This window comes from Rattus norvegicus, chromosome 16 (genome assembly GCF_021556685.1).
Source record: "Rattus norvegicus strain SHRSP/BbbUtx chromosome 16, alternate assembly SHRSP_T2T, whole genome shotgun sequence".
In the NCBI taxonomy this organism is placed as follows: domain Eukaryota; kingdom Metazoa; phylum Chordata; class Mammalia; order Rodentia; family Muridae; genus Rattus; species Rattus norvegicus.
The window spans coordinates 44,296,219-44,321,100 of record NC_141549.1 but is presented as its reverse complement, the minus strand read 5'-3'; the positions used below and the strand labels follow the sequence as shown (position 1 = coordinate 44,321,100).

At 42.2% G+C, this 24,882-nt stretch overlaps 2 protein-coding genes and 1 pseudogene across 2 annotated transcripts in view; 1 reads left to right on the top strand and 2 right to left on the bottom strand.

The window, feature by feature from the left end:
- LOC120097541 (uncharacterized) overlaps positions 1-6,170 on the top strand; it is a 54,889-nt gene extending 48,719 nt beyond the window's left edge. The window contains exons 2-4 of one of the 2 annotated variants that reach the window (XR_015639881.1): positions 172-338; positions 969-1,110; positions 5,367-6,164. Coding sequence is in view for 1 of the 2 variants with exons in the window: in XM_087589434.1 (XP_087445560.1) it covers positions 969-1,110; positions 5,367-5,372 (148 nt within the window). In the remaining variant the exon portion in view is untranslated. Of the gene's footprint in view, positions 1-171; positions 339-968; positions 1,111-5,366 lie in introns of both variants that reach the window. The other variant, XM_087589434.1, reaches the window with a different exon arrangement.
- Erich1 (glutamate-rich 1) overlaps positions 1-24,882 on the bottom strand; it is a gene marked incomplete at its 5' end in the record, with an annotated part of 52,793,804 nt that overhangs the window by 39,343,263 nt on the left and 13,425,659 nt on the right.
- On the bottom strand, positions 9,332-9,925 carry Pym1-ps3 (PYM homolog 1, exon junction complex associated factor, pseudogene 3; annotated as a pseudogene).

Genomic DNA, 24,882 nt, shown 5'->3' with positions numbered 1-24,882 from the left:
ATTCTCACTGTTGTGTTTTTACTCCAGTCTTTGTGTTTCCCACATTCTTCTCTCCCCCCTCACTTTTTAAATTTCAAAAATTTTTGGATGGTTTTTTTTTTTACATTTCACCTAATTATGAAATCATGAGTTCAGATGGTTATTCATTCCTTGGGCCATGCCCTAACACAGGCTGGATGTCGAATTGCCAATACTTCAATCCAAACATGAGATGAGAATGATGGCTATGAAAATGATGACCAACTCAATAAATGATGCCATGGAGAGGTACAAGGAGCTCATACAAGTGAACAGTTCCCAGCAGTGAGTCACTGACAGAGATGAGAACCCAGCACCAGGCAAGGAATGTTTCTGTCCTGTATGACCTTGAACAAAAGTCAGGGCTCTGGTTCTGTAGTGTGTGACTCTTAGCAAGAAGCCTGCCACCTGGCAAGGGTCTTAGATTTGTAGTTCTTGGACTCAGTTGTCCTACATGTGTAGAGTGAAGACCCTCCAATTGTTATTTTCCCCATTAAGGATCCTCTAGATAGAAAAGGTTTGCACCATGATGGGAATATCAATCAACACTGAACCTCTAGGTCTCTGACAGGAGATTTAATGATCTGTGATCCATGAGAAGCACATGGAAAGATTGTCTAGCTATTGGGTCTTCAACTACACCTCAGAGGGGATTTCCCACTACATGAAGATGGTGTCAGCATACCATGGACATTTAAGCACCTATATGGACCATTTCTTTTTCCTTGATTTATATTAACCGTCTTAGTGTTAGGATTTTCAGAAGTACTTTGATTCATGTAGAATGTGGATTCTGGATTTGACCTTCTGTAATTGGTACTAACTTGTATACTGTGGCTCTTTTATGGGGATGTCTGGGGATGAGGACCCTTGAAGGGATGATTGTATTTGCAAGAGTGACAGGCAAATAGAAGCTGGTTGGGAATTACCATTTTTTGTTTGTGTTTCAGCATCAGGCACTCCCAGCTTCTGCGTGAACAAACTCAATTGAAGAACGATATAAAGAGTTTGCTGAATGAGAAAAGAGAACTGCTGGTGGAGCAGAATGAACTGCCAGCATCCTATGTGGAGGCAAAGAGGTTCTGTGAAGAGGTCAGAACGAACATCTGTGTCCCCAGTGAGAAGCAACAGCAGGTCATATTAGGCCTTGGGTCAAGTTGTCCTCATGTCTTACCATAAGACATGCATAGAGAAAGCAATGTAACTATCGATTAACTGATCCATGTCCTGACCTAGGTCTCATCCAAGTGTTCATTTATGTCATCATTTACAAGGCTTTCCATGGAGATAGCCCATTTTCAAGAAACTGCATGTTTGGAAAGCAAATGCTCCTGCTCTTTGAGAATCTGCAGTTTATTAAGGGAGATAAGTTGATCACACATCACAGCACTACATGACATGTGCAGAGTGTGCTAGGTCGGAGCCTGTCCCTAGAATAGCACAGGGCTTTGAGGGATGAAGCAAAAGCCTAGAGCTCATTTTCTTAACAGGGATCATGTGAGATTCCAGGAAGTAAGTAGTTTGCATGGAGGAGAGCATGGTGGAAATGCCAAAGAAATGGTTCTTATTGTGATTTTTGGTGGCTTTTGTTTTTCCTTCCCCCTTTTCCCTGTATATGAAGATGGTATCTTCATGCTTCATAGATCTTGGGTAACTGACAGAGCCTGAGTAGCAGCATGTCAGTCCTGTCTCATTTGAGTGCTCCTGGAGAGTTCATATCTGGGCCTTACAATCTGAAGCTAGTAAGAAGAGCAAGGATGTGGAAAAGGTTTCTCAAAGGCTGAGGGTTGGCATGAGAGACTTGAGACTTCAAGAACAAGGTTATTCATATATTCCCCCAATTCTCACTAAGAAAGTTGCATTGCTGTGTGGACCTGCATCTTAGCAGGTATGCGGGGAGGCCAGTTAATGACATCTGATTTTGTCCAGACATTCTCTAACTTAGTCCTTTGAGCCTAGGTCTCTCCACAAACATGAAGCTTCCTGTTTTGTGCTTTGTCTTTGCATCACTTGTCCAGTTCCAGGTGGAGCCCCCTCCCTTATTTGTCTCAACTCATCCTTAAACCATTCAGCTCTTTTAAAAATAATGATTATATTTCTTCACTTTACCTTAATAGAGGTATCCCCCTGGAAATTTCTGGTTTGTCTTATTGGCTTCACCATGATCATGCATGGAATCCTGTAGTGCATCCCTCTGCTGACATTGTTTTCCTGACTTTATCATGGGCATGACATTCTTTCAGGATAGATTCCCTCTCAGTGTTGTACAGTGTGCTGCATTTCAAAAAGTCAGTGTATGTTATTTCTTTAGCCTTTTTCTGACTGTCATTGAGGTTGTTTTAATATCACATGAACTCTAATGTGATGAAAAGTTCCTGGTAACTTACCATGAGTCACTGTCTTCTTCTGATGTTTCCAAAGTCTTCTATGAAGGAAACAGGGTAGTTTTCATGAGGGGCCTATGATGTGTCAGCATAGAGCTTGATGGAGTCTTTTTCCTAGAAATCTCTCTCTTGATAGTTTGATGTTGTGTTGTTTAGGCTATCTGTGCAGAACATGTAACTTACTTGTAGGACCAGCAAGTATCTGCATAGAAAGGTTTCCTGAAGTGGAAATGAGTACAGGCCAGGGCAGCACAGCCTGCTTGAGTCTAAAAGACTTGTACACAGCATAGCTCCCACTAATCCTCACTCAACAGGAAATGTGCTACATAAAAGCAAAGGTTTCATTTGTGTGTGTGTGTGTGTGTCTGTGTGTCTGTGTGTGTGTGTGTGTATAAGTGTGTGAGTATGTGTGTGTGTGTGTTTGTCTGTGCATGTTTGTGTGTTTGTGGAGCAGTGAACCTGTTTTTCCCTCTATTTTCAAGTTTCATGAGAAAAGTACTCTAAGTGGTCACTTTATATCCATGAAACATAATATACAGCCGCCCAATCATTTGGCATCTCCATCTAGCTCTGTAAAGCAAAAGGACACTTAAGTTAGTAATTTATTCAGTTTTCAAATACATTGTAACATCTTGTGAAGTCTGGAGGCGGGGAGTGAAATATGTTCAGGTGAATCGTGTTTCACAGTGATACAGTCCTGGAGCTTGCAGGTCCCTTTTTATTATGGTATAGAAGCAGGACAATAAAGTCCTTTAGAAAGCACCCCCCCCAAAAAAGGGCACAAAAACACCTGTAAATTTAGATTTTCAAGTGATTAGGGACAAAACTACTGATCTGCATTGAAATCCTTTGGAGCACATCAAAGGAATGGAGTACAGGGAGGTAAGGGCAAGGCCTCTCTATAAAATCCATGAGTTTCTGTTCCTGCTCTCTTCTTCGTTAATTGTGAAAGGTCACTGGAAGGTTATGTCACTCACTGTGTCTTCTCCAAGGTTTTTTCCACGTTGCCTGATACCATTTCTTTCTGGCTAACTTGGCACAGTACAACTTCAACTGGGGGTTTGGCTTGTATTTTATTCATTGAGAATTTGAGTTGCTTGGAGTTGTATCGTCATCCAGCAAAAGTCCCATAGCTATGCTATGGTGCAAGAACAGGCCAGTTTCAGGAGCCCCTTTAGATGCACAAATAATCTAAAGCACTCCCCTATGTTATCTGTGTAGCATTCTGCAAGTGCTGTTAATCAAAATCATTTTCTCTGAGTAAAGTTCAGCTTCAATGGGTTTAGGAGAAATGAGGACCTTCAGATGGGTCTGGGAGTGTAAGAACAGGTAGACCTATGAGAAGCCATGTTCATAAAGTGGAACAAGTTTTAGTTTACACAGAGATTCCACAACATTGAGTAGTTGTTGCCGTTGCAACTAGGGCACATCAGGGTTGTAGTGGTTCCCAGAGTAGCCCTAAAGGAGAAACTATCCAGATTTCCATCAGTCAAGGAGGGAAAATGTACCATATGTTGGAGCCCTTCAATGGATTATGACTCAGTGTGAGATAATCCATGTAAGCATTTACTTATTTGATCCAAATATCTGTGACACAATCACATTATAGGGAGAAAAATTGTTTATATGGATTCTGGATATGGAGATTTCCTTTGATTCTGGGGGCATAGCTTTGGGCATGAATTCAGTCAGGCTGTGGTAAAGAGAGCTCCTATTAGAAGAAGCTGCACACTTTGGGGAATGTCTGAAAGAGTGAACAAGCAAAAGAGTTTAGTCCACCACCAACATATGATCCTTTGCTGGGAAACAAGCCTGCTCTACACAGCCTTGAGAACTTGGTAAACCAGATTGGGCAATAAGCAAGAACCCGGATTCTATGTCATTTTATGAGAGGACAGTACATCACTGACTGAGCTGTGTATAGGCTATGGCCACTATGTTCATATCCCATCAACATTTGTTTTTATGCCTCCAGAGTATCCTGGAGAATCATGATATTAAGGATTAACTGGGAAAGTAAACACTTGACTGCAATGTACTATGCTTATATAGTGTGAACACAAATGTCTTGTGTGTTTGCAAGTTTATATTAGTGTGTCTGTGTGTCTGTGCGTGTGTTTGTGTGTGCACACACGCATGCATGCTTCCTTAACTATCCTTTTTGGGTGACTGACCACAGTCATGGTTTTTAGCCTCAGGAAGCTAAAGAACTACTCAGAGTATTAGTCTGGTACAGTTTATGTGAATTTTGTCCATGAAACATATGTATGATCCTCAGGATTTCTTCGTATTTTGTACTTCTTTCTTCCTGTGAACTCTCTGATAAGATCTGAGAATATTTTCTCTTCTGTTCTCTCACAAATTGCATTAAAATAACCATAGTATTACAGGGGTGCTGTTATGTTTCTACATCACAATCACCTTTAATGTTCCATGTGTATGCTGGAAAGATATGCATGGAGAACATTCTCAGTGATTACAGGATCTATGCAGTACCCATGGATTGGATGTGAGATGGTTTTTCTGTGTATTTGCAGATACAGCAGTTACAAATGGAACCTAGGCAGGTCCCTTCACTGGCAAAATAATTATAACCTTCACTTCAATTCTGGTCAGGTTCTCTCTAAGGCACCCAAATTGTATTCTAGGTAGGTCATATCTCTCTTGAACTCAGGTTCAGGCATAGTTACAATGTTATTATTCAATATAATATACCTGGACCTTTAAAAACTATGCTCATTTTTCTTTTCATACTAGTACAGTGTGTAGTTCACAGTCCAGTTTCTAGCAGTTTTTAAAAGCTGAGATATAAATCCAAGCCCAGGTATTCTATGACACTTGGGGATGCAGGGAATGACCTCAGCTGACAGGTCATGCTGGATTGTCCAACTGAATAGAGCTGGTGTTGGAGGGAGAGCTGAATAGACAATCCCTCATTAAACATTTTTTCCCTTGCTCTGCTAGGTCTGAAATTCTCCAGCAGAAAGTCAAACATGGCACAGACCAGGACAAGATCTCCCTTGGAGAGAAGTGCTACAGGAGGAGTACTAAGTGTGCACAGCAAATACACCACTATTGCATCTCATCCCTAATATCCATAGCAGTTGTGGACTGTATTTTCCTACTTTAGTTTGATTTCTTTGGATTGAATAGGCTGTAATTTCATCTCACCTCTCCCCAGCAAGAGTACACATTTGGAGGGACTCTGGGAAGAGCTGATGCACATCAATTAAGAGATGGTGGGCATCTAGGAAGAGTCTACTCATCCAATTTTGTACTTGTCCTGATGGGTCACCCAGAACAGTTTCAAGGAGATCAGACAAGAACATTGGAAAGTCATTGAGACAAAGACTGTGATGTATTTTATACTCGGTATTGGATGATCTTGTCCTTCATACCCCACTCCAACAGAAGAGACCTCCTTACATTCCGCTTGAAAAGATTATTATCATCAGTAACTGCTTGTCTACTATGTTCCAAGGCCAACCACAGGCTATAAGTCTGTTCTGCAAAATGAGCAACAAAAGAATGTTTAGCACAATTCCTCTGTTTAGATTTTGGTTTGAGTTTTGATTATTTTGGTTCTTTGGTTTTTATTGTAATCATTTGGAAGTTTGTTATTTATTTGTTTTTGTTTTATTCTTGCAGTTGATTCACTATTTTGATAAGGATAGAGACTGTATACATTGCCTATGTGCATCTGGTTACTATTGAGTAAATTGAATGTATTCTTTTAAATAAAACAGTGATCTCAAACGCTTCACTCTTAAGAACCTTCTTTATTGAGGTGTGGTGTCACCATCTGAAATCCCACAGCTGTCAGTTAGGGATGGATCTCTGCATTCTCGTGGGAAGTGGGCATCATAATTACTTCCCAGTCAGACTGAGATACAAAGGCAATTATTCTTTCTCTGTAGACTGTGTTTCCAACTCTGTGAATACGAAGTTCATCATGCAAAAATTGCCCACGGTGTATCCTTGTTGTCAAATATTCAGCTACCACTTAATTATACTCCTCTGTGCATCAGAGTGTTGAATAAATCAATGGGATATATATCAGGTTTTCTGTAATATTTCCCAGGAAATAAAAACATGGGATAAGGGAGATTAAAAGCAATCAGGAAGCCAGCACCCACATTTTGTTTTGGAGAGAGCTGAACACCCAGAAATTTGGACGATCCTGACCACAGGACAGACCGCTACTTCTGCCCACCTCTGGCCCAAGAGGAAACTGCACAGTGCCTCCGGATACAGGAATATGGGAGCACTCAGTGACAGGAACCTACTTGGTCCAGCCTGGACCCAGAACTGAACTGAGTCTCCAGAATATTTGAAGAAAACTAAAGCCATAATATTCTATGTTTCCTGATTGTGTGTGTGTGTGTGTGTGTGTGTGTTTTTAAGCTCTAAATGTGATTTTGTTTTGTTTTGTTTTGTTTTGTTTTTGGATATTTTTTCATTTCCATTTCAAAGGTTATTCACTTTTTCTGTTTTCCTGGAAATTAGCCCCCCTACACCATCGCATTCCCCTTCTTCTATAACGTGTTCCCTTTCCCATCGACCCCCCTTCCTGACCCCTGACATTCCCCTTCACTGAGGGTCCAACCTAGACAAGACCAATCGTTGTTTCTTCTATTTGTGCCCAATGAGACCATGCTCTACTACATATGCATTTGGATCATGGGTCAGTCCATGTATAGTCCTTGGGTAGTGGTTTAGTCCCTGGGAGATCTGGTTGGTTGGCATTGTTGTTCTTATGGGGTTGTAAGTCCCTTTAGCTCTTTTAACCTTTTCTCTAATTCCTCCATCTTGCGTCCAGTTCTCAGCTCAATGATTTATTGCTAGCATTTGCCTCTGTAATGATTTGTCTGTGCCTTCCAGTAGATCGCTATAACAGTTTTCTGTCATCATGCATTCCTTAGCTTCATCAATCTTATCTACTTTTGGTTATACACACACACACACACACACACACACACACACACACATACATATATATACATATAGATAGATAGATATAGATAGATAGAGATAAAGATATAGATAAATAGATATATAGAGTCTATATACCCATGTGGGGCAGTCTCTGAATTGGTATTGGTTCAGTCTCTGCTCCGACCTTCTGCCTCCATATCCCCACCTATGAATATATTTGTTCTCCCTGTTAACAAGGAGTGAAGCATCAGAATTTCAGTGTTCCTTATTCTTGAGAGACGAATGCTAGCAGCAAACAGTGAACTGAGACTGGGCTTCCCATTGGAGGAATTAGTGAAAGTATTGGAAGAGTTGAAGGGGCTTGCAACGCCTTAAAAACAACAATGCCAAACAACCAGAGCTCCCAGGAACTGAACCATTACCCAAGGACTATACATGGGCTGACCCATGGCTCCAGCTATATATGTAGCAAAGTATGGCCTTGTTGGGCACCAATGGAAGGAGAAGCACTTGGTCCTGCCAAGGCTGGATCCCCCAGTGTAGGTGTATATGGGGGGGAGACAAATTGAATGGAGAGCACCATTAGAGAAGAAGGGGAGGGGGATGGCATAGAGGGCTTATGTCCAGGAAACCAGGAAAAAAATAACACATGAAATGTAAATAAAAAATTCAATAAATGAAAAAAATACTGAAAAAAATGAATTTGTGACCAATGGTGCTAGGTTAATTCCTCACAAGTTGAACAGATCTTGAAAAAGTTCACATTGATAGATTTCTAGGGGAGGAACTCCCAACATTCCCTGCTTCAGTAAAAATAGGGCTATGTACTCAGACCCTTCTCAGTTTAAGAGACACAGGCTGTCCCATCACAGAACATGGGAGACAAACAAAAGGAAATGAAAGTTCATAGCCTATACATCTGGGTGTGGTAATGGTTTGGCCTTGTCTACCTGGATGGTTAATTCCAAGAGTTCCACTTTTCTGTATTTGAAAAATGGAAATGAGCTGGAGAAAGGAGTCAGAAGTTAAGCACAGTGGTTGCTCTTTCAGAAGACCTGGATTGGATCCCTAGTACCCACATGGTAGCTCTCAACACTCCATAACTCTAGTCCCAGGGATCTCATGCCCTCTTCTGATCTTTCACCAGGCACACACTAGTGCACAGATATACATGCAAACAAAACACCTGTGGACATAAAAACAAACAAACAAACACAAGTGAATAAATAAATCTATGGAAACCACTATATCTCAACAGAGCATAGGTTTGCTACAAACAATAAATGAACTTTTTTTGTCTTCCACATGAATTTATTCATACTTTCTTAAATAAAAGATGAAAAGGAGGAGGAGGAAGAAGAAGAAGAGGAGAAAGAAAAGGAGGAGGAGGAGGAAGAAGAGGAGAAAGAGAAGGAGGAGGAGGAAGAAGAAGAGGAGAAAGAGAAGGAGGAGGAGGAAGAAGAGGAGAAAGAGAAGGAGGAAGAGGAAGAAGAAGAGGAGAAAGAGAAGGAGGAGGAAGAGGAGGAGAAGGAGGAGAAGGAGGAGGGGGAGGAGGAGGAGGAGGAGGAGGAGGAGGAGGAGGAAGAGGAGAAGGTGGTGGTAGTTCAGGTGGCCAGAGAAGTTATTCATAAACAGTGAACAGGAACCAAGACTCCAAAACTTGGGTACTCCATGTACCCTCAGCCTTAGATCCCTGACAGACTCCCACCCTCCCAGGGTTCCTTTTCAACAAGACACCCAGATGAGCAGCAGAGGTACCTGAGGTCAGCACTTAGATTGTGAACAATGGAATGGAAGGGGAAAGTTCAAAAATGAGAGCTGAGAAGGGGAAGGGATGAAGAAGAGAGATCCTAGGGTCTAGAGGACAGAGTCTGGCCACAGGAGGGAGAAGTAAGACAGTATGTGGGGGTCCTCCATACTGCTGTGGCCCACATTCCCTGGACCCCAGAGGACCCCATGGTTTGTTCTTCAGTCCACTCCCCTATTCCTGAAGCCTAACAGCCCAACTCCAAGTCCTCCAGCTCCTCCTCCAGAACCCTGTGCCATGTTCGCTTCTCCACCTGTTCTCTGCTGAACTTCCCAGCCTGGAGGCGTTACTGCAGCTCCCCTATCTATCAGCTTCTTCCTTAGGTTCTTGATCTTCTTGGCTTTCTCTGTGGTGGCAGCAGAGTGGGGTGCATGGAAGGCAGCTAGAGAGGTGGCCTGGGGGCCATGGTGAGCACTGGGTGTCCAGGCTGAGTGTCCCAGAGACACCTTATCAAAAGTCCTGGTCAAGGCCTCTGTATCTTTCTCCTGTGGCTGGCTCCTCTTTTCCTTTCAGTTCAGGTTGCGTTTGGCTGCTTTGGAGAGGCCTGCTTCACCACTCTCAGGTCTGGATGGGGTGACCTGTGTGGTGGGCTCAGGGCTCTGCCCTGGGGGAAGTTCTGGTTTACTCTAGAAAAACTTCACATACTTGTTTTCATAAGGCTGGGATTCTTGGAGCACGTATCCTTCTTTGACCCTCCGCTGCTTCTGCAATGTCCCATCGGGTCTCTGTTTGAGGCAATGTAGTTGCCGCCCGTCTGGTCAGTTACACAGGGAGTCACCATCTTGAGAGCCCGAACCCAAAAAATGAATATCTAGGGGTAATAAATGGAATTTTCCTGCATTTAAGTTCTTGATAAATGGCAGCATTCATTCCCTTTTAAAATTGCTTTTTAGGTGACCTGGGTTGGATCTGGAATTGTGTTGGGTGGTTTTGAGTTTGAGAACTCAAGTAGACTATGCCTTTTATATGCATCATTGTTGCTGTCCAGTGGATGAGTTGGGTCCATTTTAAACCTAATGCAGGCACCACAAAGTGAGTTTGGAGAGGATGTACTGAGAACAACTCCCTGGACTCTGGGTTAAAATTTCTAGCTGTCTTCTAGATATCCCACTGTCTCTACATGGAAACCTTGCTCAGGTTAACTTCCTAATTTCCACCACCTTATGTCACTGACTTATGCCTGTAAAACACTTTTCTTCAGCCAGATCTAATTCTTCCCAGGTGCCAGCTTGTTCCATGTCTAGAAAGCTCATTCATGTTCGTCTCCTTTCACTAACCCTGTGATTCCTTCAGAACACAGTTGAGTTCTTCCCAGCATATGGGAATAACATCAGACAATGGAGACTCTAGAGTCAGGAGAACATCTAAAAACCCAGGACACTCAGATTGCACAAGATCATGATTACCAATGAGGAAGACAGGGTGGAAAGACAGATGGCCACTTCTCTATTCTCTATTTGAGAGTACACATGTACTTCATAATTCAGGAAAGATTCTACATGTATACCTGTAAATAGAACTATAAAGGTTGACCTCCAATGTTATTTCTCCAAGACAGCCCACTCTCCATTAAGACTGAGCACGAAAGTACACAACTCGGGACTGGAGAGTTGGCTAAGTGGTTAAGAATGCTTGCTATAATTACAGAGATTGCAGGTTTGTAGGTTGATGGTATTACGCAGGTGAAGGCAGGCAAGAAAAAAAAAGGCCTATCATTGGACGAGAAGGAAGGGAAGTGGGAACTCTTTTTATAAGTGAAGGAGAAACAGGAGAGAAGGAGCCAGAGGGAGGGAAAGGACCTGGGAGAACATGGCACCAGATGTTAAGATTCTTTTCTGTGTATAGATACAGGTTATAGTGAATATTTCTAAGGGATGGGTGTGTTCAGGACTTTGTGTTGTCTAGATGGGCAAATTATCTTATCAATTGGATCAGTGGTTATTATGTGATGTGTTCTTTCATGTGGTGACTTAATTGAGTTCAAGAGAAGGTGTGATGGCAGGAAACACCAAGCCTGCCACGGAATTGGGATTTGTATGCCTGGTGTGGAAACAACCTGCCTTGGGGACTTGATGGGTAGATAGATTACCGCTGGGCTCAGAGAGTAGCCATCAGCAGTGTGAGATGAGAGGGAGCTTAGCAGGTGAGATATTTGCTGACTGAGATAAAAATAATCCACAGAAGCCACTTGTGTTGATACTAGTGGGGAATAAAAGAAATCACTTTTATTTTTTATAATAACACAGCTTTGGTACCCAGCACTCACATGGTGACCTCCAAACACCTTAACTCCAGTTTCAGGGACACAATACCCTCTGAAGACACTCTTCCTCACAGAGCCCCACCACCACCACTCATCAAGGCTTGCTTGAATCTCCTATCTAAGGGGGATCATCTTAATTCTGCTCTCCCAAGTCTTATCCAGTGTTATCCAGTCTACTTCCTCCCACATGTCTCTGAACACTCCTCTCTCATCTATCCACACCTATTCCCTCACTTAGAGGATAGGACATGGTATAAACCTGATAAATATTTATCGACTGCATGAATTTCTGCTATGAAAAATGATGTACACTGTCAAAACTTCTAAAATAGTTTAAAATATTTATTTTCTTCCCACACCTTCCATAATAAACTTATGGGCAATTTTAATCAATTTTGTGGCATTACTACAGCAAAGTGCAGATTTGATTCTTTGCAAATTTATGACATCACTGTTTATTGAGGCACCTTTTCTTTTTTGACAAGGTGCCTGATCTCTATGGTTTTGTCCTCTATGTTTAAGGAACTTTATTTAGGGCATTAGCATGTAGGCACAGAAATGTGAGAGACGTGTTCTTTGTCCTCATTGTTGAATGCTGCAGCCACCAGGCAATGTGTGGTGACCAAATATCGAATACTCCAAAGTAGCACATGCAAATGGTCAGAGGAAACGTACCAATACATAGGACCTTAAGTTGTCCTTTGAGTGTATATATGTTGTTCCCTAGTCTAGACATTCTGACTCTATCCTGCACTTTCCTACATGACAGTGGCTGCTCTCTATCTTCCTCATCCTCCTTCCCTATCTGTGCCTTCAGCCATTGGCCTATTTCTCAGAGAAAAGAGAAATGGTCAGAAAAGAAGCTTTGCAAACTCCTTCCGGCAAGTGTCCCATGGACCCTGTGTCCCCATCTGTGAACGGTGCTGCCTTTATCTGAAGCCAGTTCTTTTTCTTCTGTTAAAATCCCAGCCCATGAGTGCCAGGGTTAATCTTGCGTTTGTCAGACTTGCTGGTGGGATAAACTATCTGTTAGAAATCACATAAGGGAGGGAAATCTTTTGCTTTTGTTTCCTTGCTTGTGGTTTCAGTAGAGGTCAGCTGGTTCCTGTGGAGAGGCAGAATATCCTGGGAGGAAGCTAGGCTGGGAGGAAAGCTCCAATTGAGGAACAGCCAACTGACAAGGGGACCAGGAACCAGAGTGTAATCTTGACCTATCTCCCAACATTCTTTATTTCACTTGGAACCCACAGCCTGTGGAGAGCCACCCACATCCATGGTGAGCTAATCCTCTCTAAGGCAGCATCCCAGCCACTCAGAGGCATGCTTCACTAATCTCCTAGGTGCTCAATACAATCAGTTCCATAAGCAAGAGCAATCCTCACAATTCCCATTTTAAACACTACGTGCTACCTATCTTCTTATACAAACAAACACCTCTGTCAACCCCACTGCCACAGCTAGTACCCCATCTTCTCCTATCGTTTAGAGCAGAACTCCCTGGAAAATCCCTTTCTGTGTCCTTTCCCCCTTCTGCAATTCTCAGTTGACTCAGTGTGTAACAAACTGCTTTTGTTCAAATTAGCAGTGACTGCTACATCCGTAAATCCAGTGGCTCTTAGTCCTGATATCTGTTTTCATATTGGCGGCTCCATTGTCTTGTATCTGCTCTCCATTTGGTCTTCAGGAACCCCTGCTTTGCTGAGGAATCCTCAGTCTCCCCATTGTTCTCCCCTGGAGTGAAGAGCCACACAGACCCTTGTTCTTCATCTCTTCTCTTCTCCCCAAGCCCATGCATTTTCATGGCTCTAGCTACATGCTGGCATGCTGACCTGTGCAATCCAAAGGCATTGTCCCCAGACTCATGGCCAGTTGTTCATTTCCCCTGGGAACTCCAGTGTCTGGTAGATCTCTCAAAACTTAGCTTGTCCCAAACTAGCGAGAGACATTCCTGAAACTTGATCGACCCTGTCTTCTACTTCTGAGTCTATGGCAAGTCCAGCCTCCTGTTTATTAGGTCAAAGTCTTACGTGACTCCGTACTCCTTCTTTCTCTCATGTCCCAGGCAGTGCACCACAGTCCACAGTGTTTGTGATCCAAGTGTGCTGAGCCTCCTTCCACTTTTCACCCTCTCTGCTCTTGCTCAGCCCGGCCAGGTCCTCATTAGCTGGCCTCAGCTGTGGTGGCTTCCTGACTAGTCTCCCTGCTCCTTGTATTGCTCCATAGTAGTCGATTACAACAGCCAAAATAGCTCCTGTAAAATGTCAGTTAGAGAGTGTTCCTTGTAGTGTCATTTGTCTTAGTATAAAAGCTGGAGTCTTGGGTGATGGGGAGATGGCTCAGCAGTTAAGAGCACTTGTGACTCTTCCAGGTGACCCATGTTTGATTCTTAGCACTAAGGTCAGGTGGCTCTCAACTCTCTATAACTCCGATTCCAGGTGATTTGATGCCTCTACCTTCCAGGCACCTGCACTAACATGCATGGATCCGCACATAGACATGCACATATAACTAGAAATAAAATAAATGTTCAAAAAAGATCCAAGCCCCATTACCTTCCCCCTGCCCCCAAACCTCCCACCCAATCCACAGGATTGCTCTACTCCACTGAGCTCCTTCATGTCTTCTGGACTGAGGGTCTCTAGAAGGCTCTAAAGCATGGTGAGTGCTTAGGCCACAATGATAATCACAGCCCACAGGACACAGGGCAGGCCTCTCTATGAAGAATTACCAGTGCTAAAAGTTAAGAGTCAGGCAGAGACTTCATATAAACTGAGGCATAGACAAGAACTCCAGGCTAAGTTGGAGCCTGTGGCAGTTGCCTCGATGTCTATTCCTGCTTCTGATGTCATAGTGAAAGTATTCAACCTTTGTCACAGAGCTGGCCATGCAAACGACTCTTATTGGAGATACTGGAGAAGGATCTAGCTGCAGGCATTTTTTTCAACAGCTCAGCCCATGTCAGCACACAGGAACAGAATAAAAAGGGGATTAGGCACGCTGTCCTTGCTCCCCCTTACTCTGATGAGACCCCAGCCTATGGAATGGTGCTGCTCACACTCATGTGGACCCTCCTATGTCAGCAAATACTCTGAAAATGACCTCACAGAGCGGTGGATGTAGCAGAAACAAAAGATTGCAGGTGTTTTACATGGAGATAAAGTTCTAAGAGCTAATACCCTACTTTTAATCAGCTCTCTAGGATCCCAACCTTCAAACCACATGAATTCAGCAGCAAAATAGAACATTCTGAGGTTGAACTTTCTCCTCTGCAGGAAGAAGAGAGGAACTTAGCAGCTGGTTTGGTCCAAGCATGGTGCTTTCCCTGTGCTCTGCTAGAGGCATAAACTCCTTGAACTGAAAATAGCCAAGAAAACAAGTATAATTGCTTCCTTGCTTCCTACAAAGGATTGAACAAAAATGCTCAGGCCCTCCCCGGCGATCATAAAAAAGTTTTAAAATTTCAAATATTATTAAATAGGTAAGTAAAGCTTCAATTTCTGCCAAGTTCATTTTTCTAGGATAATAATATTCTCTGGAGGCTGGAGAGATGGTTAAGAGCACTGGCTGCTCTTCCAGAGGTCCTGAGTTCAACTCTCAGCAAGCACTTGATGGCTCAGGACCATCTGTCTATGAGGGGATCTGGTACCCTCTTCTGGCATGCAGGTGTACATGCAGCAGAGCACTCATTAAATAAATAGACAAACAAATACAATTTTAAACAATCTGAGGTTATTTTGTTCCTTAAAACCAGAAGACCTTTGCTAATTCCTGAAATTCTGTGTGAGAAAAACACAGGCTCTGTTGCTAGGGACTTTTATAAAGAAACCTCTCCCAGGAAGGAAATTTGAGAGTGGCTCTCCCCAGGAGTGAGTGAAGTGTGCAGGAAACACCATAAAATCTATTTAAAAGAGAGTCTATTGTGGGAAGTGCTGATATATTTTTAAACACTTTAATTTGGTACTTAAAATAATAATATAAAATGTACAAACACATGCTATACCCTTTTTAAAGCTCTCTGTGTGTATTTGTGTGTACATGTTTGTGTATGTGTGTGTATATGTTTGTGCATGTGTGTGTACATGTGTGCCTCTGTGTATGTGTGTGCATATGCTCAAACATGTGCACCTGTGCATACATGTGCACTCGTTCAAATGCTCCTGTTTGAGCATATATCACATATATGCAGGTGCCCACACAGGACAGAAGACGGTACTGGGTCTTCTGGAAATGGAATGGTTTTGAGCCATCTGATTTGTGTGCTAGGAACTGAACTCCGGTCCTCTGTAAAATCAGCAAATACTCTCAACTCCTGAGGCAGGGCCCTGTAAACCCTGCTTCCATTTGTAAAGTTTTTTTTTTTTTTGAAAACATGGTCTTCCAGCACAACGTCAGAAATATTCCAATACTGCTCTTCCCAGAATTCTATTCACCTTCAACCAAGCAGCAAGGCTTAGCACATGGCTCCCCTAACCAGAGAGCTCAAAGTTGTTTCCAGAGGTCCCCATGCTACAGCAGCTTGGCTCTTTCCACTGGAATCTGGGCACTGAAGCGTATTCTCCAGGCCCATCAAGAAAGGCATGGATTCAGAACAAGAGAGTGACTGACAAAATTCGTGAGTGACCCTAAGGGCTTGAAGAAATCTGATAGTTAGAGCAGGACAGCAAAGAGAAACATAATGCTGGTTAATGATAAAAGTTCTCCTGCTTTAGATCCTACAGTTTCCAGAAACTTCCATTCAGCTTTGCCTATTTCTTCATCCATCACAGGGTTACCCAGTAGGGTTAGATGCTTCAGACATCATGGTGGCACATGGTGCACTTCAATTTAGAAAGCCTCATAAGTGACTTCTAGGAAGTGTAAGAGAAGACTGCAAGGAAATACAACCCTCCTGCTTCTCACAGAGGCAGAACAGGCAGCCTCTGTCCTTCACTGTGTTATGCGTATTGGGGTCCTGCTTCCAGGTTGGAGATAAACTCAGAGAGACTCCATAATTTATGGCTTTAAGTATAAAAAGAGATGCAAGTGAATTCAAATTAAATAATTGTATCAATTCTTTTAAGTGTTTGTTTGGTTTTCATTATATTTAGGAACCTTCGAAATCCTCTCACTTAAAACGTATCTCAAAAACAAGGCTGCACAAATGATTTAGTAGGTGAAGGCCAGTGTTGGCCACAGGCATATGACAACTTGAGTTTAATTCCCTAAGATTTACATGGTAGGAGACCAGAGCTGATTCTAACAAGTTATCATCTGACCTCCTTGTGCCTATGTGCTCTCCTCCCCCACACAAAATAACTATTTAAAATGAAATAAAAAACCTCAAAAATAACTTCCCAAAATTAAAAATAACATCACTATATACATTTATGTAAAGTGTAAAAGTTTTCATATTGCCTAGATATTATGGTGTCATCCCAGTAGAATAACTATTTTGGATACATATTCATTCACTTTAATCAGTTTCCTTGCTAAACATGTCTCTAAAACTCTCTCTGCTTTTTACAGTGTATTTAATGTGGTTATATTATTTTCATTATATAAAACATGTAAAAATTTGCACAAGGGTATATATGGCTAAAAATTTGAAGTTGTTGATATTTTATGACTCTTCTCTCTAGACGACACTATTTTAATTGAGAAATAATTCTTTCTATAAATGCTGGAGTAGCTGGAAAATTCAGCAATTTTGCTAGCAACATAATATTCTTGTCTAATTTAAATATTTTAAAATATGTATTTCTCCTCCATTTAAAATTTTAATTTCAAATACTTTTTTAAATTTTTGAAAATTGCACATTGTATTTGCATCATTTCTTCCACTCCCTCTCTTCCTCCAACCCCTCCCATGTCTCCATTAACACTCCTCTCAAACTCATGACCTCCTCTACAAGTATATATGTACACACACTCATGGGCACACACACATACACGTGAGCACACAGCCATACACACAGATACCCAACCTGGTGATTTCACTTAGTACCTTTTATATATACATTTGTCCAGGGCTGACTTCATTGACCACTGGATAAAAGCAAGACATTTTCTCTCCCCACCCCTTCTTGTGTTCAAATAATTACTTTGGACTCTGAAGGACCCTACCACTCACTCACCAGGGAACATCTTCTGCTAGTCACTGTTCAGTCACGATGGCAGGCCTAGTTTGCTTTGTAGTGCAGTTAAACACCATGTAAACTCTGAGAGGAGGGATTTATTTGACTTACAGGTCTGATCATTGAGGGAAGCCAAGCAGGCACTCAGGCAGGAGCAGAGGTGGCAACTGTGGAAGAGTGCTGCTTGCTGGCTTCTTTCCAGGATCACATTCAGCTGCCTTCCTTATACCTCCCAGAACCACACGCCCAGGTACTTCACTGCCCAGAGTGGACAGGGGGCCTCCCACACCAGTCAACAATCAAGACAATCTACTGAGACATTCCTACAGGCTAGTAAGATGGAAACATTTTCTCAACTGATGTTCCTGCTTCCAGACTACTCTAGTTCGAATCAAGTTGCCAACACTAGCACAGGGAATTTAGATGGCAAGTCATGGGGGCAGGGTGTGGGACAGAGAAGAGCAATTCTCTGCCCTGGAAATAGTTGCTCCAAACACTTGGAAGGTTACTTGACAGGCAACAACACAAAAGGCCACGTTTTCTTAGCATACCACACTGGTGGGGCTAGTGAGATGGCTCAGAAAGTAAAGGCACTTGTCATTATGCCTGACAGCCTGAGTTCCATTCCCAGATTCTGTATGGCAGAAGGTAAGAATGACTTCTTCAACATTCTTCTAACTAGATGTGCATGTGCACACAAATGTGTCCTTGTGTGCTCACTACCCCCTCCCCATTTAAAAATCAACAATAATAAAATTCAGCCCAACCCCCCCAAAGGAAACTCATCCTAACAGGAGTCTTAGAACTCAGAGTTTTCAAAGGCAAATTGGAGAGAGCCTCATCTCTGGAAATGGAGCTCATCAAAGACACATGATTTACAAGTTTCTAACTCATCTTCTCTCCTCAAGTTTAAACAGAAATTACCAGGCCCTGACTCAGTTCTTCTTGAGTTCAAGTAATATACTAGCAAGAATCAGAGCCATGGGGCTAACATAATTCCTTTTCTAAATAGGTAATACAGTAGTAACTAATTTTCTAGAGAAGGAAATAATACATTAAGAATAGATGTAAAATAATTTTACACTAAATTATACATGAAATCTTTAAAAATTAAAACAAACTTTTCAAGGAGACCTCACACTTGTGGTAGTATAATGAACCACATTACTGAACCATAAATGCTAGGGCTTCACTAGCAACACCATGGCCACCAGCTCTGTGGCTACCCAGTACTTGCAATGTGGCTAGTTCAGAGTGAGCTATGCTGGAAGGATAAAATACGTCTTGTATTCCAAGTATTTAGCACAATAGAATAATTAAATACCAAAATAGTTTTATGGCCCCATGTTGAACTAATGTTTAGGATAAATTGGTTTAAGTAAATGACATTACTGAAATTAATTCCACTTGCTGCTTCTTGCTGTTTTAATGGTGATTCAAACATTGAAGAAGAAAGTTTCTTAGCAGCGGCCCACAGAACTTTCTCAAACTGAGCAGAAATTTGGAGTGGAAGGCAAAAAATTAAAGAAAACACCTGTTGAGATGTGCAATGTTGCAGCATGGAATGTTCTTGGGAACATCAGGCCACTTGGTGATAGATTATCCCACGAATTTAATAGTAACTGAGGGATTTGGTTTTGCACATGCCTGCCTGCCTGCGTGCGTGTGTATGTTTGGTACTTAGGAAATTGAGGAGTAGCCTTTTTTTTCTCTTGCTAAATACTATCAGCCCCTGGCTAAACCTTAGCCTTCTGTGAAACGGAGTTTGTGAATTAAGGAACCCAAAACACAAATGTCTCTTTTGAGGTTAGTGTCATATTGTGATATCTTCCAGTTCCAAGTAAGAACAGCAGCCAAACTGTGTCCCAGACAACAACCCCAAAGTAGAATTGGGTTATAGGGAACCATGCTCGTTTTTTTCTTTGCTTTATTCCTTTCTAGATCTGACTTCCACACACACATCAGTCACTGCTAGGAATATGGCTTGCTGGAGGGAAAGCAAGGAAAGCACATGCTATATCTGTATTCTCATTGCTCAGGAATGACACACACTTCACTGGTCTAAACAAACCAGACCATGTTGGCCATGATTATAAGACACATGTGTGATGTTCTCAGGGGGAGATGATGTTCCACAGACCCATCAAGCTCCAGAAACTCATGGGCTCTTATAGGTTCCTTGGTGGCCTAGCCATGGTAGCCCCCTCAGTGAATTATTTGAGATCTTTTGAACATGGTCCACTGGAACCATTGTCTTGATCAGAGTTATCTCATTCCACCTACTCTGTTGCCCTAGCTTTAAATCTCCAGTGTAGAGACTGCATCTCAGACTCCCTTTTGTAGAAAACCATGGACTCCTTATGCAACCATGTTTACTGTTATATATTCAGGGTTCCCCTGGCTGCCTGTTCTACAGTGGTCTTCAGTACATTCAGAGAGCCAGCTGAGCAACAGCTTGTGAGGATCCAAGGGTGGTCAACACACGCTGCTGGCATCTGAGCTACTATTTCCCCTGCTTCTCTGTGTAGTAATGTTGAGGTCTTATAGAATAAGTGTCATACTCGAATAGAAGCTTTGATCGAGTCTAGCCTGGTGCTATAAGCCCATAACCCAAAACAGGAGAATCCCAGGTTCAAGGTCTGCATAGGCTGTACAGGGAGTTCAAAGGGCAACTTAGCGGTGATAAATTTTAGAGGTTAGTCCTCATGGTAGGTTGATAGTGAGGAAAAGAAAGACCTGGGTAGATTTATTCTCACGAGCATGTCCTAAAATGGCCAGAAATGGTGTCCACTTCTTCATTTCTTCCTCACTTAGATTCACAAGTGTGTGCTCTTTCTATGAAGGACTCTGAGGGCAGGTGTGACCTAGCCAGGTGTTTTATGTCACAGGCAGTATACCAACCAGCTCTTCCACATCCAAACAAGTCAGGAGGACCTACAGGGAACTCATGTCTCTTCCCAAGTCTTCACACCAGTGGGAAAAAAAAACTCCCTCAGGAAAGATGGCTTCTGGATTTGCATCTGTCCTCTACTGAGGAGTCTGATTTGTTTTTTACTTCCATTTTAATTAAAATTAGGACATACAAACCCTCTTTGTTGACTTTAAAAGAGAGCTGGAGCTAGCATGAGATCACGTTGCTTGCACATCCCAGTCCCTAGATTCAATCTGTACTCATCCCACCCAGTGCCAAGAAATCAAGTAACAGGTGTCAAGAAATAACATACTGCAGGATTCTGCTTATGTGTTTCTATCAAAAACTCTCGCATTTTATGATTGTTGTATCTGTTAAAATTGCATATATTTGCAAATAAAAATTTTAAAATAATCTAAAAATTATGCCTTTACAAGATATTTTAAAAAAAGAGAGATTTGTTTATTTTTCATGTATCAGAAACTTCACACTATGCAGAGCTAGTACGAAATGAAGCACAATGATCCTATTAAAGACATAGGCTCTTCTTCTTTTTCTCTATCTTTTTCTTAAAGAACAAAATGTGACAAAATAACATACCATAAAATAAAAACAAGAACTATCACAACATCAAAAGTTGGACAGAGCAAAACAACAGAAGAAGAAGAGCCCAAGAGAAGGCACAAGAATCAGAGACCCACTAGTTCACACACTCAGGAGTCAGTAAAAGGCTGAACTGAAAACTGTAATATATGCAGCCGACCTGGTGCAGACCTGGTATAGTCTCGTGTTTGCTGTTTCAGTGTCTGTGAATTCATATAAGCTCCAAGAGGAGGGATTTGGTGGAGACGTCCCATTTAGAGCTGTGTGCGTCAGGTTTCCCTCTCTACATAATATCTGACTGTGGCTCACTGCATCATTTCCATCCACTACAGGAGGCTGTTTCTCTGATGATGACTGAATCTGTAAGATGACTCATCTGTAAGTATAGCAGAATGTCATCAGGATTCATTTCACTGGTTTTTTGGTTGGCTGTTTGGTTGGTTTTGTTTTTTCAGATCAGTACTATTTGCTTTCATCCCAGGTCCCTGGGTTATCTAGCGTGGTTCTTGGTTACCAGGGCACTGCTAGGTATGGACTCTGTTTCATGGAGTGGACCAGTGGATAAAATCAGGCATTGCTTGGTTACTCTCCCAGGCTTTATTCTACCATTGTCCTAGCATTTTCTGCACACAGAGCAGAATCATAGATCAGGTTTGTGGCTGGGTTGGTGTTTATGTTTCTCTTTTGGTAGCCAGAAGAGTATCTTCCTGTACCGTCTCCATGTTTATCAAGTTCTGCAGATGCCATTTTCAGCAATCAGGACTTGCTGTGCAGAATAACCTGTTGTCTTGGAGACAGCCTGGATTGTTTGGGGATTTCCATAGAGCCCCTTTGGCCAGCAACTCAATTGCATGAAACCCAATCCCACCTCTAAAAGCTTCATTTAGGCCACTTGGGGATTTGTCTCCCCCATTACTTGAACACTTCATTAGGATCACCTTTGTATATTTTAGTAATTTTCCACTATATTAGGTTTCCATACTACTTCTCAAATGCTCGATTACAGCTGTCTCTTTCTGCATTCTCTCCCTCAATGCCTTCGTTCCTCCCCGTCCCACTTGATTCTCATTCATGTTCACATTCAACTTCAGTGGGCCCATAGAAACTATTCGATTTCCCCCTCCAGAGAGATCAGTGAGGCTACAGTTGCCTAAGTCTTCTGTCATCATAAAATATGATTTTTAAATCCAAATCTTGCTTTTCCAGGGTATTTGGATATCCAGAATTTTCTTTGCTCAGAGAACTGGGCTTTGATGATGCCAAGTAGTCTTGGTTGCTGTTGCTTAAGTTCCTGTACTTGCCTCTCTCCATCAGGTTGGCACTGGTGTTCTCTTGTTTTGCTGTCTCTGAGAGTGGCTTGACCCTCCTGTAGGCCTGTGTGTCAGCACTCCTGTAGACTTGCTTTCTTTCAGCCGGATCTGTGAACATAGAGTGCTCCTGAGTTTGTGTGACCTGAAGCCTCCTGGCAGGTTTCTTGGCACAGAAGAGTATGTCATACCTCTGCTCTCAAATCTGTAGTCATGCCTGGTGACTAGATTTCAGCTCTGGACCCAGGCACTGGAAGTGTTCAAACCCTGGCTGCTCCTAGGTCCCTTTGCCCAGAGGGCACTAGGCAATTTCCTCTTAGGTCAGGAATATGGGCAGAAAGTAGTTGTGTGGTCTGACTCTCAGGATTGTCTGCACTTCTGAGGGTCCAGCTCTTTACCCCACAGGATTTGGGTGCAGGGAGCTGTGGGAATGATTCAGTTCAGTTCTGGACATAGGCAGAAGTCAGCAGCTTCCTAAAGCTGACTACTCTTGTATTCCTGTATCCAGAGGATACAGAGGCAGTATCCAGATGCTTCTTTAGAATGTCTGTGAGGGCCCTAACATAGGGAGCATCCTTATCATCAAAGGCAGAAACTTTATTATTGATCTTTTGGTCCAGAATGTCCTTAGCAGTAAATCTTTCATCAAGGATATAGTAGTCAAACTCTTAGTAAAGCTGATCATGGTTCTCAATGTGCCTAGAAAACCTAGAGATGGAAATAAATTATTTCCAGCTCTCACAAGGTCACCTTGTCCAAAAACTCTGAATGTTGTCTCCTCGGAGTGGTAGAAACACTCCCAGCACAGGGACACTGCTGGCTGGTTCCATGGAGAATCCAATACCATATCCTGAGGAGCACCTGGCCCTCTGCATCCAACTGCACTGTCAGCAGTCTCTTAGAGTCCTCTGCAGACCCTGACCTGAGGTGACTCCTAGCTGCTGGCTGAGGAGTGATGGTGGCAGTGGCTACAGGGACTGACCCCAAGGCAACTCTTTTAAGGACAACATTTAATTGGGCCTGGATTGCAGGTTCAGAGGGTCAGTCTATTATCATCAAGGAGGGAATATGGTGACACACAGGTAGGCATGGAACAGAAGAAGCTGAGAGTTGCACACCTGCATCTGAAAGCTGCTAGCAGAATGCTGGCTTCCCAGCAGATAGAATGAGAAACTTATAACGCATGCCCACAGTGACAAACCTACTCTAATAGGGTCACACCTTCTAATGCTGACACTCCCTGGGCCAAGCATATACAAACCACCACACCCATCTCAGGTCTAAGTCTCTTTACTACTGTAGCTGACCTGCCTGAGTTTCCTTGAGGCTAGACAATGTAGTCGCTGGCTTTTAGCACATCAGCAGGGGATAGAGGAAGGTAGCCTTTATTCTCTGTTTGCAGGAACAGGGCAGCTCTAACTCCCTGTTGCTTGTTGAAGGCTCAGGAAAAGGGACACCTTGACAAGTGATTTTAACCTTTATTTATAAGTTCTTCAGGTCTACAAAATGTTTCTGCAAAAGTTTGCCTCCAAAAAGTTCACTTAAAAAGTTCTCCTTGCTCTCTTTTTCTTATCTCTTTTCCTCTTGTTCTTCTGGCACAACAATTTCCTTACTCTCAATGCCTTACTCTCAATGCTATGCCTTTACTTCTAAGTTCTTCTTGAGTTCTGTCCTGTTCAGTTCACTTCTGTTTAAAAAGCTTTCTCTCTTTCTCAGCACTTGTATATCTTTTTGAATACATCATCACATGTTAAAAAGTTCACCATAAGTTTGCACATGAATTCAAATCATAAGTTGAATAATTAGTTTACAACTGGGAATGTTTACACGCATATCCATTAAGAGTAATTATCAGGATAATCTGTCATCATCTGTCACCGGCTCTACAGGTTCATGGAGAGTTAAAAACTGTAATTTTTATGACAAAAGAATAAGTGAAATTTCCTATAGGCAAATCCAGTCAATTTTTTATGTTCAGTCCTTCCATCACTCATTCCCTTTTTATGAACTCTAGTTACTTGGTTTATACCTTCTTAAAATGGGCTCTAATTTGTAGATTCCTGCTTGGTATTGCAGAAGCAATTAACTCATGACACTTTAAGCATGGCAAAGTTCTCAATGCAATTTTGATTATCAGAGAGAACATAATAGCAGTCCTATTGTAAAAGAGCTTAAAATTACTGATCTAATTTTAGGAATTCTTAAAGAATTATCATTAAGAATTAAGAAATCAACTATTTGTCTATACAACATCACTCAAAGACAATACATCTTCATTGTTCTGTGGTGATCTCCTCAAAAAAGTGGGCTAAAGAGCATGACAAATACAGAGGCAGATGCTTGCAGCCAACAATTTATCAGAGAACAGGGTCCCCGATGGAGGAGATAGAGAAAAGATTGAGGGAGCTGAAGGGATTTGCAATCCCATAAGAACAACAATAAGAAACATCCAGAGCTCCCAGTTCCTAATCCATCATCTAAAGAGTACACATGGATAGACCCATGGCTACAGCTGCATATGTAGCAGAGGATGGCCTTGTT